General features: G+C 40.8%; 1 protein-coding gene across 2 annotated transcripts in view; it reads left to right on the plus strand.

Moving 5' to 3' along the window:
* The first annotated feature begins 1699 nt into the window (after nt 1–1699).
* Nucleotides 1700–17520, plus strand: part of Snca (synuclein alpha) — a 101941-nt gene continuing 86120 nt past the window's right edge. Inside the window, exons 1-3 of one of the 2 annotated variants that reach the window (XM_075983944.1) lie at nt 1700–1958; nt 3991–4136; nt 12221–12262. In XM_075983944.1, the coding sequence (XP_075840059.1) occupies nt 4016–4136; nt 12221–12262 (163 nt within the window). In that variant the 5' untranslated portion in view covers nt 1700–1958; nt 3991–4015. Of the gene's footprint in view, nt 1959–2295; nt 2888–3990; nt 4137–12220; nt 12263–17520 lie in introns of those variants that run through there. The other variant, XM_075983943.1, reaches the window with a different exon arrangement.

Here is a 17520-nt window from a genome sequence, read left to right on the forward strand (position 1 = left end):
ATTCAGAATATAGTTCAAATGGTGAAAATTATTTTACAATTTTCCTTTTATCTGTCATTTTTTGAGATTTCACACAGGTCAGCCAACTGGCCACATCATGTAACTGGAGATCTTGGAGCCTGGACAATGTTTAAGGCAGGAACTACACCTTGACCAATACATAGTTTTTCATATTTCCTTAAGAAGGGTACATGGAAACTTCTAGGCAATGAAATAGTCTCTTTTCAAATTGGTGTGAGTTACGCCATCACATGCATTTGTCAAAACTGGCAGACACTTAAAATCTGGGCAGTTCACCTATAAACTATATTTCAATATAGAGTATCATCATCTATCACTGTGGGTGTTTCAATTGTGTTCGTATCTATGGATGTGTGCTGGAGTGTTCACAGAGGGAAAAACGCGTGAAGCTTAAACCTCAAGAAGAACTGTCAGTGACAGAGTGGCCACACTGACGGCACAAAATCATGCCTTGACAATTACAGAAGCTTGTGACCTCTATGTGGGAGTCTTAGTCTCAACAGTTCATGCATGTTTCAATATTTTGCATAACAAAATTTCAGAGGAGAGGCATCATCACAGTTCAGTTCCCCCTATTAAAAAGGGAAGATAGAACCTAAATTGTCAAGTTCTGAGAGCCAGAGAACCAGCTCCTAGGTTCCACCGAAACAGGGATGTCAAGAAGTTACCCTAGAGACACATGTGTGTCCTTTCGTCTGGCTTTAGACGATTGAACCATAGACCCCAAGAAATTGAAATTGAAAAGGAATTTTCTGGGGGCAAGGAAAAGGCTGAAGCACTGTGCTTAATATAGGGACAACATGTCTCCCAGGAAGAAATTTCAGAGGCCAGAGAGACAATCCAGAACACCTTGCAGAAGAGAATGGAGCATGAACAATGATGATTGCTGGAACCACACTTTGACCAGGACTGCTAAGTTATAAAACCTCTCGCTGTCTATTTAAACCCAAACCTCATGCCAGGTCCCCAAAGATGAACTGGTGGGCACTGGACGTCTCTGTTCCTCTTCTCAATGTGGACACATTAACTAACTGTACCCCAAGCATATTGCACTATAGTTATATGTCTCTTTAGCTGGTCTGTTGAGGACAGGTATCCTAACCTTCTTCACTGGGGATATCAGTGCCCAGGAATTAACTAACTGTACCCCATGCATATTGCACTATAGTTATATGTCTCTTTAGCTGGTCTGTTGAGGACAGGTATCCTAACCTTCTTCACTGGGGATATCAGTGCCCAGGAATTAACTAACTGTACCCCATGCATATTGCACTATAGTTATATGTCTCTTTAGCTGGTCTGTTGAGGACAGATATCCTAACCTTCTTCACTGGGGATATCAGTGCCCAGGAATTAACTTGCCACTACTTTAGAAACACCACCTTCTTCCTCTACTTTCAAGTAAACAATTTGCTACCATTGTGAGTGAAGTTGATTTTTAAAACCCCAAGAAGTCATGAAAGTGCTTAAGAAACAAATTTCGCTCACACTGCTTCGACTCGGCATAGGTAGGGCTATACTACACAGCTGGTAAGATTAGCTGCTTGCCCCTTGTTTCTAAATGACTTTCAGGTTTCAACTTTATTACTTATTATTCGGAATTCAAAAGATGAATGAGTGCAAAGATCAGAGAAAGTACTTTTCCTACACCTCCCCCCCCCCCCCTTAATACAACAAAAGCTTGGTTTTGCTGCTAGTGCCCAACACAAGTTCAGAACACAAGAAAGGAAAGCAAAGCAAGGGCGTTCGGCTGGGGGAGGAGCTTGGCTCTCCAACCTTGTCAGCTACACGAACAGCGGTATTCTGCTCAGCTCAGAAAGAAATGGAGATGTATTAAGGAGTACAAAAATTGTCTCGAAGCCTGTGCATCTGTGTGTGTACTGGGCCTGGGGGAAGGGTTTGTCAGCTGAAGTTCCAGGCAGCCAGAAGTCGGAAAGGTAAGAGGTGTGTAAAATCCGCCTTTCAATGGGGGCGGAGGAAGATACTGCTTCTGCTGGTCCCAGAGGGTGAATCCCACAGGCGTTATCTCCCAAGCCGGTACGCGATTCTCTACAGTAAGCCACATTTCAAGAGCAAAAACAACTCTAGGCAGCTGGTTTTCGACGGTTGGGGGGATATTTGTTCTTTGCTCCACAGATGGGAAAAATCAGCGCCTGGCAGCTGCTGATTGGTGGAAAGGAAAATGGTGATAGTGGAGTGGGAAAGAGGATTTGCTGAGACTCCCCTTGCCTTCTCGACCTGTAACTCTTACTTAGTCGGCTCTTCTTCACACTCACAACCCTTTTAGGTCCCTGCAGGCTTAAAGCAAATGGAAATCTCAGACTGTATGAACAAAAGCAACCCAAAGGGTGTGTACTCCCTCCCCAGGGCCTGGCTAGGCACACAGGCAGCCTCAGGCTATCCAGCGTCCCAGCACGTCCCCGGGGGAGGGGTCGCCAAGAGGAACCTGGAACTGGCGGAGGCAGGGAAGGGGTGGGGGATGGGCAAGAGAAACAGCAACCCAAGTTCAGCCTTTATAGAGCCAGGGTCCCTGAACTCGAGGTGAAGCTCAGGCCATCCTCTCTTCCCTCCTCCCGGGGATCGTGCTCCTGGTACTCGCAGCCTTCTCGCATCTCCATCCCATCCCTCCCCAGGAAAGGGGCGAAAGCACGAGGCAGGCGAGGGGCGGGGAGAGGCGCTGACAAATCAGCTGCGGGGGCGACGTGGAGAAGCCGGGAGCCAGAGCGCCTAGCAGCAGACGGCAAGAGACCAGCAGGTGCTGCCCCAGTCCCTACTCCTCCGCCCAGCGCCTTCCTTCCCACTGCCATTGAAATAAAATCAGGGGGAAAGAGGAGGAATTGAAATTCTGCAGAAGCCAAGGGCGCCGGTAAGTACTTGTAGATCACAGCCGCTCTGGGGACCCCGGAAAGCCTTGGCTAAGAGGAGTCTGGGGTGCCTGCAGGAGATCACCTGAGGCTACCTCGGCGGTGGGGACAAGGCTAGCGCGTAGAAAGTACATTACTTGGCTTTCTTCCCGCTGGAGACGTGCCCTTCCATCCTCTCAAAGCTCGAGGGAAACGCCAGGCTGCCTGTGGCACCTGCTTTTTCGAGCGGAAACGCTAGGGTGTTTCTTGTTGGGTGCTGGGTCCTGAAAGCTGGGTGCTGGGCGTTGGAAGAAACGTGATCATCCAACTTTCTTCCCCCACCCAGAGTGCGTTCCAGCTTTTAATCGTAGAGTAAGGAGGCTGCCTTTGGCCAGTGACATTTGGCAACAGGTGATAAGGGGTTAATGAGCACGGGGTCCAGGGTCTTCCAGCATATTACAGTTGAGCAAAGTGCCCCTAGGTTGAGTGACGCTGAAGTGAGACTGCTCAAGTGTACGCACGCACGGCGCCTGCAGATAGCAGATAGCAGACTGGCGAGCTAGTGGTGGGAGGAAGGTCTTGCTAGATTAGAAAACCTGGGCTGCTGCGAGTTCGCCTGCAGTTCCCTTTCCTCCCATCTCCAAAGTCTAACCACTTACTAACCCCACCCCACCCTGGGCCCTTTCTACTCTTGCTTCCCCTCCCCTGACTTCAGCTCCCCTCCCCCATTCGTTTTCTAGATAGGCTTTATATTTAGAATGTCGCCTTTGGACCATGGGATCTTGATGGGGCAGAGGGCATCCATCTTCCCATGTAAACCAACTTCTCAACTGCTGTAACACCTGCCAGGTGATCCCATCTGGATCTATCCCATCCATTAGTGGTTTGACTTTTCCTCAATTGAGTGAAAAAGCAGAGAGACAAGCAACAGCATGCCCAGTCCTACAAATAAATAAATAAAACCCCCAAAATGTAAAACGAGTGTACACTTACATAAAAATTGTGGGGTCCCTATTAATTTTTCAGGGGTGCCTTTCTCGGCTTTTATTCTTTCCACTCTAGCTGCTTTCATCTTGTTTTCTTTTACCCAAATTCTCTAATTCAAAATGTATTGTGTATTTTCTAGTGTGGAAGAAAATACATCTTTAGCCATGGATGTGTTCATGAAAGGACTTTCCAAGGCCAAGGAAGGAGTTGTGGCTGCTGCTGAAAAAACCAAGCAGGGTGTGGCCGAAGCAGCAGGAAAGACAAAAGAGGGAGTCCTCTACGTAGGTAGGTAGTGACATTCTGACTGATGAGTTGCGATGGCTGATAACTCAGTGCTGGTGTGCAACGTCGGATTCGGGTACATCCCTGCTCCTCAGGACAGTGACAGGTTTGTGGAGGTGATAGAGTGTGAGCCTGGGTGTTAGCGCTCAGAAACAAATGGGAACGATGTTTTCTTTCCTCAGAAGACTTAATTTTGTTACTTAGGGTTTTTATTTCAGTTTTCGATGTTTCTGTGTGTGATTACACTGGAATATTTAAAACTGACAGCCTGTGAAAAATAACTAAGAATATGCTTATTAATCAAACCCATTTATGGCACCAAGCATGGTGGCACATGCCTGCAGTTCCAACACTGGGGAAATAGAGGCCCAAGGATCAGGTATTGCGGGTCATCTTCAGAGTGAAGTCAGGGTCAGTCTGGGTTATGTGAAATCCCATAGCAAAATGAGCCCCACACACTCATGGGAACTTGGCTCCTTTCATCATCACTATAGATAATACTTGCTAATTTTAATGAATTGTAATTTTAAAGGTAAGACTTTAATATGATTGTATTTAATGTCTGTAAAAATATACCTACTTTGGACCTCCAAATAGAAAAAAAAAACAACCAAGTTGTTTCCAGGGGATTTCCTTTAGAGACGACTTGGACAGTGTGGACACAGAAACCCAAGGAACCTTAGAAGTGTTTGTGTGGTCACATGCCAGATGATGCATGCACGGAACAATAAATGATTGATATTTGGTGCCATTTGTGCCTAAGTGTATTCCTCAAAGTAGAGGTCAACACTCTCTTTTCTGTGTCTTTCCTTGTGTTCAATTGGATTCAGTCTTACAAAGCACTTTCAATACTTTGGTGGAAGGAAATGACACACATTCATCTGCAACAGGGATGCAGGTGTGCACGGGAGCACAGATGCATGACTCACCTGCCCCTCTTTGCTTCTCTGGGCTTTTCCTCCTTCTTTGGGGGCATCACTCTTGATAAAAGATCCTGGGTAGACATTCAAATGGAGATGGAACAGGCCAGGTGGCAGATATGGCAGAGATGCTACACCAGGAAGTGTGGAGAGACAGAAGTTGTGCTAAGTCTCCAAGAGTTCAGTGGGAAAATTACCCTTGGAAACATTTGTATGAATGCTTCTAATCAAGTTCCCAGCAGATCTCCTTCATTCATTCTTGATAGTTTATTTTTATGTTGACTTAACTCTTTTCTACCTCGAAGCATCCTTTCAGAAAGTTGTGAAATGAGCAATATAAAAGTATAAGTGAGTTAAGTGCTTCTTTTGTGAACAGTGAAATATTATGTTTTAGGTAGAATCCAGAATATAAAAATCACTCATTTGTAGATTTTCGGGGGCCTTAAGTCTTTCACATTTTGCAATTACAGGTCATGACTAATTTTTTTTTTTTTTTTTTTTTTTGGTTTTTCGAGACAGGGTTTCTCTGTGGCTTTGGAGTCTGTCCTGGAACTAGCTCTGTAGACCAGGCTGGTCTCGAACTCACAGAGATCCATCTACCTCTCCGAGTGCTGGGATTAAAGGCATGCGCCACCATCGCCCGGCCATGACTAATTTTTTTTTACTTCAGTTATTTAATAAATATATCTTTCTAAGTTTCTTTATTTTTCTTTTTTTTTGAGACAGGGTTTTTCTTTGTAGCCCTGGTTGTCACAAAACTCACTATATAGACTAGGCTGGCCTTGAACTCACAGAGAGCCACCTGCCTCTGTCTTCCAAGTGCTGAGATTAAAGGCATGTGCTACCACCTCCAGGCTAGACCACAAATTTCAAGCAAATCTAGAAGTTATTGAATATTGATTTATTACTATTTCTAGATAATAAACAGATTTCATCAAGTAGAACACTTTTATTGTTAATTGTGAGTTTGGGCAAATAAATTGCATTTTTCAGAGATTAGTTTTGTTGTTCACTGCAAGGCAATTATATTAAAAAGTATAGTTTTTCAATATGTCCAATCTTATTAAAATTATCTATGTCTGTTATGATATTTTGTTTTTATATTTAACACATGTATAATTAATAATTTTCTGGTTATGTTCTGGAGTCCAATTAAAAGCTAAACACAAGCTGAATTTAGGATAAAAAGTGAGGTACGAAGATAAGAATCATACTTCTGATTTTTGTCAACTTTTGTTACTGTTCAAACTTATTTTGGCAAACCTGTCTCAGATTGCGCGAGCTCTCCTGTTTAAGTGTGAAAGCCACAACAGGCAGTGAGCAGTGTGGCACTGTTTCAGTTTGTTATTAAAACAATAAGCCGGAATGAACTCAGGGCTACAGAGATGTGAAAGGAAATCGGGTTATGGACTTACTGTCACACCAACATAAATTTAATCCAACCTACATCGCTTCTACCTTTAGGATCTTGAGGAGGTTATTTAATGTCTTTGAACTTCCTTTTTTTCTCCCCACAAACATATAGTTTATAAAAATGCAATTACTTTGCAGAGCTTTTGTGGAAATGTGGAACTGAGTACACTTTCATATTTAGGAACCTTGGCTTTTATTAGATAAGCTTTTCAACTCAACAATTACTTTGCCAACATGATTTCTTTTTCAATATATAAAACTATTATCAACAATTAGCCTGAAGGATCAGAAACAGCCTGGACTATAACTATGGCACAATGGCTCAGTCGCTCAGTGCTTGTCTGTGTGCAAGCAGCACGGGTTTTGATCCCTGTATTAGAAAAACAGAGGATTTAAAAAAAAAAGATTAGAAGTAATCAAAGAAAAATTTTAAATTTCACTTCTGGCTGAAAAGCTTGGCAGGAGCATCATCTCATTCCCTTACATTAAATGCTTTGGACACCTGTTTTTTAAAGTAATTGAAGAATTGCCACAGTAATCAATTTGCTGTTACTCTTTGTAGTATTTGCATAAAATTTCAATAATCATACTTTAGTTACATAAACATAATATCAGTGGCATGATATATAATTGGAAATTGAGATTAAAGTCAATTTTTTTTCTTCACATAATGCTAGTTTTATAGTAGTAAGTTGAAGAAAATTACCTTCAAATTCTGTGTCACTGTTTGCTGAGCCGCACATCCCACTCTCACGTGAGACTTATTACTTGTGTTTAGAGAGTAAGCATATGAAACAATGTTATAGAGGGATTCTCACAGCCCTCACCAGTCTGCAACCTTGTGATTTCCCAGAAAGCAAGACACGGTTGGGGGCAGGGCACCTCAGCTCAGAGAAGCCATGTTGTCCCCAGCTCCTAAATCTTGTTTCTTATTTGCCACTGGAACGTGCTTTTTAGCTAGATATTATCACTTAGATTTCACTTGTAAATTGAAGGGAAATTATCATTTATAACTTAACTGATAATTATAAAAATGAAGATGAGGTATTATTTTGAGATACAGCAACTTCATCACGACTGTCATTTGTCTTCCATTAAAAAGGCATTCCATAGTTTATCAGATGTCTAATTCTTCCTGCTGCTGAGGCAGAGGAGACAGGCCAGGGACGAGCAGTGAGCATTTCTTTCCATTAGTCATGGTTTGAATGGTTGTAGGGATGGAGAAAAGGGACACAGACGAAAGGCTTTCTCTCACACAAGCTCTTCTAGTACTTGTTGTGCAATACATTCAAATTCCAGTTGTGACTTTAATAGCACTTGTCCCCAACAACACAATTTAAATATCTGTTACTGCAGTGCATAAATTAAAAGCAATTATGCAAGGTATGAACTTTGCTGCTAGCTCTTCACCCTCAAAATCGTCACACAAATAACCCATTATAATTGATGACTCAGTTAAATGGCTTCTTTTGGAAGCCACTCTCCATCTGTCACACAATTCTCACAAACAGCAACACCTGTGGGTGTGTTGTCTCCTGTCTCCTGGCGATGAGTCCATGTGGTGTTTTACAGAATTGCGTTCCAGAAAGAGAAGGCTGACCAGCTGAGGTGAGGGCACATCAAAGCAGTAAGATGAAAAATGCTGCGAGTGATTGCTTGATGGAAGAAACAGTTGACTATTCAGAGTGATAAAATGTAGGACTGGATTTTAAATAATTTAGGAATTAGTAATTACCTCATAGACTGGTTAGTGTTTGCCAATTTGACAGAGTACAGCGCAGATGTGGTCTTTCCTGTCTTCCTAGATAGTAAACATGCGGCTAAATACCTGGAGATGAATGTATAAGCTTACACTGAGGATGTGAAGTATCAGAAGCCATTGCCTCAGAGGAAGTAATGCCATCTCAACCCCACGCTAAAGGAACTATCAGGGACAGCTCATGACATGTGGAGGTTTAAATGAGAATGCTATCTAGAGGTTCGCGAACTTGTTCCCCACTACCAGAACTAGGGAAAGATTATGAGGTGTGACTTGTTGGAGAAGGTATGTCGTAGGGGTAGGCTATTAAGCTTCAAAAGCCACCCATCATTCCCAGTGTGTTCTTGGTCTACTGAGTTTGGATCAAAATGCAAGCTCTCAGTTGTTGCTGCTGCCCTGCCTTCCCTCTACCACTGTGGACTCTAATTTTCACAATTCTATGACATGAATAAGATACCTACCCTAGAAGGAATATGCAATGAGAAGAAGACAAGCACTGTTAGAACTACTTCATATGTTATTTTTGCAAAAATAAAAATGTTAATCTACAAAATGTAAGATAAATATTAACTTTAATTTTATCATTTCTCAACATACTTATAAATGAGTAAGAATGCCTAACAGTTTGAATAATAGCCTAAGCAGTTTACCCATCCATTGTTAGGTCCTGTAGTGTGCACTAGCTCTAGAGTGCCTTGCACAATGAGCAGTGCCTGTGAGCATACACAGACAACACATGTGTGAAACACTGGAACGTGCCCTATCATTCCAGCTAGTATGGCCGTCACTCTGCTTCTTCTAGTGTGGTGATGTGCCCCGTGCCTTCAGCTTCAGCTCTTCCTTCTGTGCTGTGTGTGTAAGAACCAGAACTTTCACCAAGCCTGCTTCCTGCATTAAACACAGTGCTCAGGGGCCTTCTGTGAACTATTACCTGTGATACTTTTACTAAGATAATGATGCAGATTTGCTTTTTTTTTTTTAATGAAGTGAATGTTAAAACATGGACTCTGTACTGGGCAGTCTTTATTTTCAAAAATGAAAGTTCCTACATATTTTTTTAAGTAGGGAGTTGAATGAACTCCTTTTAAAAATATAATTTTAAAAAATATAGGCGAATTTCACTTAAGACTATGCTTATATATATTCAAAAACATTTTCCAAATGCTTTAGCATACTTCTGTACATGTCCTTAGATCTAATTGATCATATTATTAGACTGTAGATAATGAACATCTGAAGTTTAAACAATTTTGGAGCTAGAAATCACCTCTTATACTAGGTAGTGTTTGTCAACTTTACAGGAAATAGAGATAAGTGTGAAGAGGAAATATCACTGGAGGAATTGCCTGCATGAGATTGATCTGTGGGAATTTTTGCAAGGGTTTTTTTTCTTGGTTGCTAACTAATGCAAGAGGGCCCAACTCACCATTGTGAGTCGCTCCACCCCTGGGCAGGTGGTCCTGGGTGCTATAAGAAAACCGGTATGGAGAGCAAGCCAGTAAGCAGTGTTCCTCAAGGCCTCTTCATCAGCTCCTTTCTCCAGCTTACTGCCATGCTGGAGTTCCCAATTTGGTTTCTCAAGATGATGCCCTTCTAAACTGCAGGCTGAAATAAACCCCCTTTCCAACAAGTTGCATTTGGTCATGGTATTTATTACAAAACAGAAGAATTTGATTTGTAACTTAATTATCTACAGGTAATCATGAAGTTCATTACAAACGTCGATACCTGCACTTTGTATTTACTGTGCGCTTAGCCTCTAGAAAGCTATGTATGTGATATGGGTTTGTTCTAGTTTTTTCTACTTATTTCCTGTACACTTAACAAGATTTTTTTTCCAAAATAGTGAATTTTTAAAATTCAGATTGTTAAATTTCTTTCCATACACAAAACTAAATCTTTTTCAGTTTATATGTCTTCATTTCCTTTTATCCTTCACATTCTTCTCTGTGTGGATAGGATTATGGTAGTTAATGTTCCTCTCTTCCTTTTTATTTCTTTCTTCATTTTCTTGTTAATATTGGGGATCAAATCCAGGACCTTGCACATCTGAAAACATTGCTGTACCAAGAACTATGTCTTCAGTCCTATAACTTCCACTTAAAATTTGTATTTTAAGTGTGTGTGTGTGTGTGTATTTAAAGCTGCGGACATTAATTGCACAAAGTGAGTGGTTTCATTATGATCTTCTTATACATGCATTTATTATACCAGGTCTATATACACCCATCTATTGCTCAATTTTTATTTCTAGAAATGATTCTTTTCAAACTGCTGTTTTATTTTCATTGGGCATAATCATTGTCCATGATACTGTTGCATAAGGACGTTTTAATGTAAGTATGTAACACAAGATCATTCACAATGCTTGTATTCACTTTGATCATGTTTCCCCATTAGTCTATTATTCTTTCTCTCCACATCTTTAGTAGTGCCTTCTTACTTCTGTGTCCTTTAAAAGAAAACATTCTATATTGCACATAAAATGATGCCATATTTATCTTTGTGAACTGGCTCATTGCACTTACCATGATGACCCATCCATTTTTATACACATATCATTTTATTATTCATTATGACTGAGTAAATTAAGAAATTCAGTACAGGGAGAATTCTGAAAAAAAATTATAAATGGAATTTCCAGCTATGCCACTTCTGTGTAAACACCAGAGTCAGCACGCAAAAATGATATACTGCATACCCATGTTTATTTGACCACTCAACCGCAGCCCATTGTAGAATCAGTCCAGTTACTCACCAATGGATGAATGGGAGGAGAGACTGGAATATATCAAAAACAGAGCTTTTTAAGTCAGCCTCAAATCTACAAAAGCCATATAACTCTAAAGGTGTGAATTATATTGAAAAATCCAACCTTAGAGAGGTCATGATTAAAGTACATTACAGACTTACTTTTAATAATATATGTAATAGTTATTTGTTTAGTAATGGCTAAGACGTAGGTGAGGTTTTTATCTTTTGTACAGTTTAATTGTGACATAACATGCTCTTACTTAATATTAGACAAATCACTTAATTATGATTTTTCCTTATGCATGAAATGGACACTGAATGGCTACTTCAGAGTTTAGGTGAGGTGAAACCGGACCAGAGATTGGGCAGACATTGGCACCTTTTTTCCTTCTGCTTGTCTGTTGAAGTTTGGCCAGTCTCTATTCTGCTGTGCTCTTACAGCATCTGCAGGTCTGCACACAGAGTCTTTCTAAGCCCCATGATATCTCACCTTTCCCTTTTATAAACTGATATCAAGCATCAAGCAAAGGTTATATAAAAAGTCATTGTGTTTTGTGAAAATCTTTTTTCTTTTATTGAAAATTAAGTTTTATTTATCTGATACATAAAGGCACAAAATGTTTACCTATCAGTGAGACCCCTTGTGATGTTTCTTACATGTTTACATTGTGAGATCAGATTACACATCTCTGTCACCTCAAATATGTCAGATGTTTCTGGGTATGGTGACATACACCTTTAATCCCTGCACCAGGGAGGCAGAGGCAGGCATAAATCTCTGAGTTCAAGACCAGCCTGTTCTACAGAGCAAATTCCAGGACAGCTGGGGCTATGCAGAGAAATCCATGAAAAAAACAAAGAACAAACAAAACACTTATGAGATCTTTTTAGCAAGCACCGTTAAACTCTCTTGTAGTGTTTTGAGTTACCCCGTACCCTGATGCTGTCTGTGATCACCCCACTGGAATAGCACAGAGTTGCACACTGCTGACTAAACTCTCTGCCCATTAATTATGCTCTCCGATCTTTCCTCCTGCACTCATCTGGAGAGGCCTCTGCTGGCTTTCATGTACTCTGGTAGCTGAATCTCCCCAGTTTAATGAGTTTTGTGAGTGTGCGATTTTGCTTGTCCTTTGAGGTTGTCTTTGTACATGAACTTCAAAATATTGAGATGGTTTAATTGGCTGACTGAAAATTCAAGGACAGTTTAAGCCTTATGCATTCAATTTCTTTGTTTTTAGGTTCCAAAACTAAAGAAGGAGTGGTTCATGGTGTGACCACAGGTAAGTTGCACTGGTTTTTATCCTGGGGTGATATCTAAAATGTCCTATAGGTCAATTGCACCTTATGCTTATGGTTCCAAATGTAGCTGTCAAAACTACTGTCTACAGAGGAACACTGGTCAGTTTACTTTTTATATACCTATTTTTAAATTTGTTTTGCTTTGTTGAGACTCAGTATTGCTATGTAGGCCAGATTGGCTTCTGTTTCAACTTTCTAAGTATTGGTATTATAGGTATGCACCAATGTACCTCATATACTGGCTTTGTTTAAATCTTATTATTTATGAACTATTTTTAAATAGACAAATATGGATTAAAGATTTATAGCCCAAATGTCTAATGATTAAGAATGATGGCTTTAAATTTGCCAGCCATACTTATTCTTAATGGTTTGGTATTTGGGTATTTGGCTCAGAAACAAACAAACAAATAAAAAGGCAGCAAAGTAAATAAAATGTAATAATACTATCCTTTCCTCAAATATTTTATATTTCATATAAACATTTCTCTAATGTTTGGTATTTGGATCATAATTTATACTGATTATAACATTTCCTCTGTGATTAAGGGTTCTTTTCAGAAGATATGCTTAGGATTATGTTATTTTAAAAATTGTACATAGTTTTTATTTTATTTATGTCCACTTGGCACAATTTCAGAAGGAATTTCAATAAATCTGAAATAAGACTTACAGCAAAGGAGAAAACCGGCAAAGATGATGTAGTAATGTGGGGAGGGAGGTGTGTAGCAGAGCGATAAAAGGCTAGGAAAGTAGATGGGAAACAAATACAGTCGAGTTGTCACAACCGTAGCCATACTTCTAATTCATTCATCAGCATCAGACCTCCTGCAGTGGAAAGAGACCTCTCATGCATGTAATTGATATGACCAGGAATCCTTGACCATGATAAATTCCTGCAACATAGCAAGTGCCCATCAACAACCTGTAAAACGGAAACATAGAAAATGCTCCTCTTATTTCAGTATGGGAAATATACAAAACTCAGTCAGACCTTGATTCACACTTTTGTTTATTTACTTATGTATTTATTTTTTATTCATTTTACTTTCCAACCACAGTTCTTCCTTCAACCCCTCCTTCTATACCCCCTTGCATTTCCCTCCCATTCAGTTTACTTCTCATCCACACCTCCCAAAAAGCCAGGACTCTCATCGAGAGTCAAAAAAGCTTGGCACATTAAGTAGAGGAAGGATCAAGCCCCTCCCCTCTGTATCAAGGCTGAGCACTGTATCCCACCATAGGGGATGGGCTCAAAAACGCTAGCTCATGCATCAGGGATATATCCTCGTCCCTCTGTCAGGGGCCCCTCAGATAGACTAAGCTACACAACTATCTCTCATAAGCAGATGGCGTCATTTGGTTCTATGCAGGCTGAACAGCTCTCTGTCTTGAGTTTGTGGGTTCACACAAGTTTGCTTGAGCTGTTGCTGGACAGAGTCATGATCCTAACCTCATTTGCTCATATAATGCCTCCTCCCAGTGATACCACTCTTGGACATATTCCCAAAGGACACTCAGTCATACCACAAGGAAACCTGCTCAACAATGTTCATAGCAGCATTATTCATAATAGCCAGAAACTGGAAACAACCTAGAAGCCCCTCAACCAAAGAATGGATAAGGAAGACGTGATACATTTATACCATGGAGTATAACTCAGCTGTGAAAAAAAAATGACATTATGAAATTTTCAGGCAAATGGATAGAACTAGAAAAAGTCATCCTAAGTAACCCAGACTCAGAAATACAAACACGGTTTGCACTCACTCATAAGTGGATGTAAAGCAAAGGATAACCAGACTATAGTCCACAGTTCCAGAGAAGCTAGGAAACAAAGAGGACCCTGAGAGGGTTACATGGACCCTGGGAAGGGAAATTAGATGAGATCTCCTAGGTAAATTGGGGGCAAGGGAGGGTGCTAAAGGAGAGGGGATGGGAGTTAGAACATGAGGAAACAGGATGGTCGAGTCAGGGGAGGGATAGAGTGGGAGAGCAATGAAAGAAATATCTTGATAAAGGAAGCCATTATGGGGAGAAACCTGGTGTTAGAGAAATTCCCATGAATCCGCAAGGATGACCTTAGTTAAGACTCCTAGCAATAGTGGAGAGGGTTCCTGAATGGGTTTTCCCTGTAATCAGATTGGTGAATAACCCAACTATCATTGTAGAGTATGCATCCAGTAACTGATGAAACCAAATGAAGAGATCCACAGCCAAGTGCCAGGCCAAATTCCAGGAATCCAGTCCACTTTTTTTTTAAATTTTTTTTATTGCTGTGTGATTTTCTGCTAGAGTCATATCTTTTCCTTGGTTAAGTTTCTCATCTATGAAAGACTGTGTTTTTCAGTGGCCCTTTCCTGAGAGACATTTGTCAGGGAAGAAAAGAGCTTCATCCCTTTACACACACATCCTTCTGATAAAGAAGGTTGCAAAAGTAAAATTGAAGTCCAGGAACACAGGCTCAAAGCTCACAGTGCTGACACCTTCTCTCTCTTTTGACCAATAGGAAGTATAGACAATGAGACAAATAAATAGATTGCTTGGTTTCTGGAGGCTGAAAGAAAGGCAAACATCAGCGCAAATGTAATAAGACATAGAGATTAGACAGGCGGAGAACGTCATGAAGAGGCCCACTCTAGAATAATGGTGTTCTAGTTTTGGTAGTTGAGGGAGATGCAATGTGGTTTACAATACAGGTAGCAAGTGGTGAGGTTCAGAGTCTTCTGTGGTGACAGGCTGCAGAACTCTCTGTCGGCAAGTTTGGAAATTTTTAGTGTTCCCCTAAATAGTAGGACGTAGGACATGAGTTTTTAATGCTATGTAGAAAGAGAGTGGGAACAAGGGAGGGAGGGAGTAACGGAGGGAGGGGGTATTTATACAATAAGCAATATTTTACAAATATTTTCTAAAGAATAATAACAAGTGCATTTCCATAGTTTAATAATGCTGAAAATTATACATACTGTATTTTTCTATTTCTTTAGTTTATTAAAGAATTTGCGATATCCCACAGTAAATAAATGAACAGAATATGGTATAGTCCAGGGATCTCAAGCTTCCTCTCAGTACTTATTGTATCAAATGAATCTAGTGTTTCACAAAACACTATGAGAGACTCTGTTATGCCCCAAGGACATAGGGGTGTGGCTACAGTAATATGAACTGCCTTTCTACTAGTTAAGTACGCTGGTAGTGGCAGAATATCAAATGCACTGTCACAGTCAGTCTGGTGATGAATAGATGCATTGTCAAAAAGATGTCACAGTAAGTATCATTCCTCCCATTGTCTATAAATAAAATGCTTAATTTATGAAGTAATATTATTTAATATAAAACCCAAATTTCAGTTACACGGACAAATGTTTCTGGCAACCACCTCAATATGAGAACAGAGGAAGAGTTGGTGGTTTACTGTGCTGGGTATAAGTGCCCATTTCAGGTGCATCATACCCACTCAGTGATATTTCCATTATTGTTAGTAATGTTTACACAAAGAAGAAAGAGACTCCCCTGCAGCTTGCACCCTTACCTACCACTGTTGAAGTTACCCCAAGATTCCCACCATAGGTTTTCAGCAGGAATATAAACTAAGAAACTTCAGTGGTAACTTTTCTACTTATCAAATCCAAAGAAAAGAAAATCTCTCAGTCAGAAAATTCTTCAATATAAATGTAGAAAACATCTTAAATTCTACCATTTTGATTTCATGATATTGTTTCAGTTGCCAGTATATGTGTCATGTGGTGTAGTAATACAAGCAGCGGGGCTGCGTCCCTGGCACCCGGCCGCCCGCACGGCTAGCTTTACCTGAAATAATTACACGGAAACTGCATTCTTTTAAACACTGCCTGGCCCATTATATCTAGCCTTTTCTCGGCTAACTCTTGCACCTGGACTAGCCCATTTCTTATAATCTGTGTAGCCCACAAGCTGGTTTACCAGGAATGATCTTAACCTGCGTTTGCCTGGAGTGGGAAAATCATGGCGACTCTCTGACTCAGCTTCTTTCTCCCAGCATTCTGTTCTGTTTACTCCTCCCACCTATGTTTTAACCTATGAGGGCCAAGCAGTTTCTTTATTGCTTAACCAATGAAATCAACAGATTGATATATGACACTCCCACATCAATGTGGCAGGAATATAAGAATACATTTCATCAGATTTATTTTATTTTTTTTAAATTTATTTATTTATTAAAGATTTCTGTCTCTTCCCTGCCACCGCCTCCCATTTCCCTCCCCCTCCCCCTATTAAGTCCCCCCCAGCCCGAAAAGCAATCAGGGTTCCCTGTCCTGTGGGAAGTCCAAGGAACCCCCACCTCCATCCAGGTCTAATAAGTTGAGCATCCAAACTGCCTAGGCTCCCACAAAGCCAGTGCATGCAGTAGGATCAGAAACCCATTGCCATTGTTCTTGAGTTCTCAGTAGTCCTCATTGTCCGCTATGTTCAGAGAGTCTGGTTTTATCCCAGGCTTTTCCAGACCCAGGCCAGCTGGCCTTGGTGAGTTCCCAGTAGAACATCCCCATTGTCTCAGTGTGTGGGTGCACCCTTTGCAGTCCTGAGTTCCTTGCTCATGCTCTCTCTCCTTCTGCTCCTGATTTGGACCTTGAGATTTCAGTCCGGTGCTCCAATGTGGGTCTCTGTCTCTGTCTCCTTTCATCACCTGCTGAAGGTTAATATTCAGGAGGATGCCTATATGTTTTTCTTTGGGTTCTCCTTATTTAGCTTCTCTAGGATCTCTAATTATAGGCTCAATGTCCTTGGTTTATGGCTAGAAACCAAATATGAGTGAGTACATCCCATGTTGCTCTTTTTGGGTCTGGCTTACCTCACTCAGGATAGTGTTTTCTATTTCCATCCATTTGCATGCAAAATTCAAGAAGTCCTTGTTTTTTATTGCTGAGTAGTACTCTAATATGTATATATTCCATACTTTCTTCATCCATTCTTCCATTGAAGGGCATCTAGGTTGTTTCCAGGTTCTGGCTATCACAAACAATGCTGCTATGAACATCGTAGAGCATATACTTTTGTTGTGTGATAGGGCCTCTCTTGCGTATATTCCCAAGAGTTGTTTCACAATAAACTGTGGGGCTGCAGAATGGGCTCAGCAACTGGGAGCACTGGCTGTGGTTGCAGAGGATCTGGTGTGCATCTCTAACTTTAGAGCTTGGGGAACTTAATCCTCCCTTGGCCTCCAAGGACCCTACATAGATGGAGTACACACACATATACA

The sequence above is a fragment of the Microtus pennsylvanicus genome, chromosome 8, assembly GCF_037038515.1.
Source record: "Microtus pennsylvanicus isolate mMicPen1 chromosome 8, mMicPen1.hap1, whole genome shotgun sequence".
NCBI classification, from domain to species: domain Eukaryota; kingdom Metazoa; phylum Chordata; class Mammalia; order Rodentia; family Cricetidae; genus Microtus; species Microtus pennsylvanicus.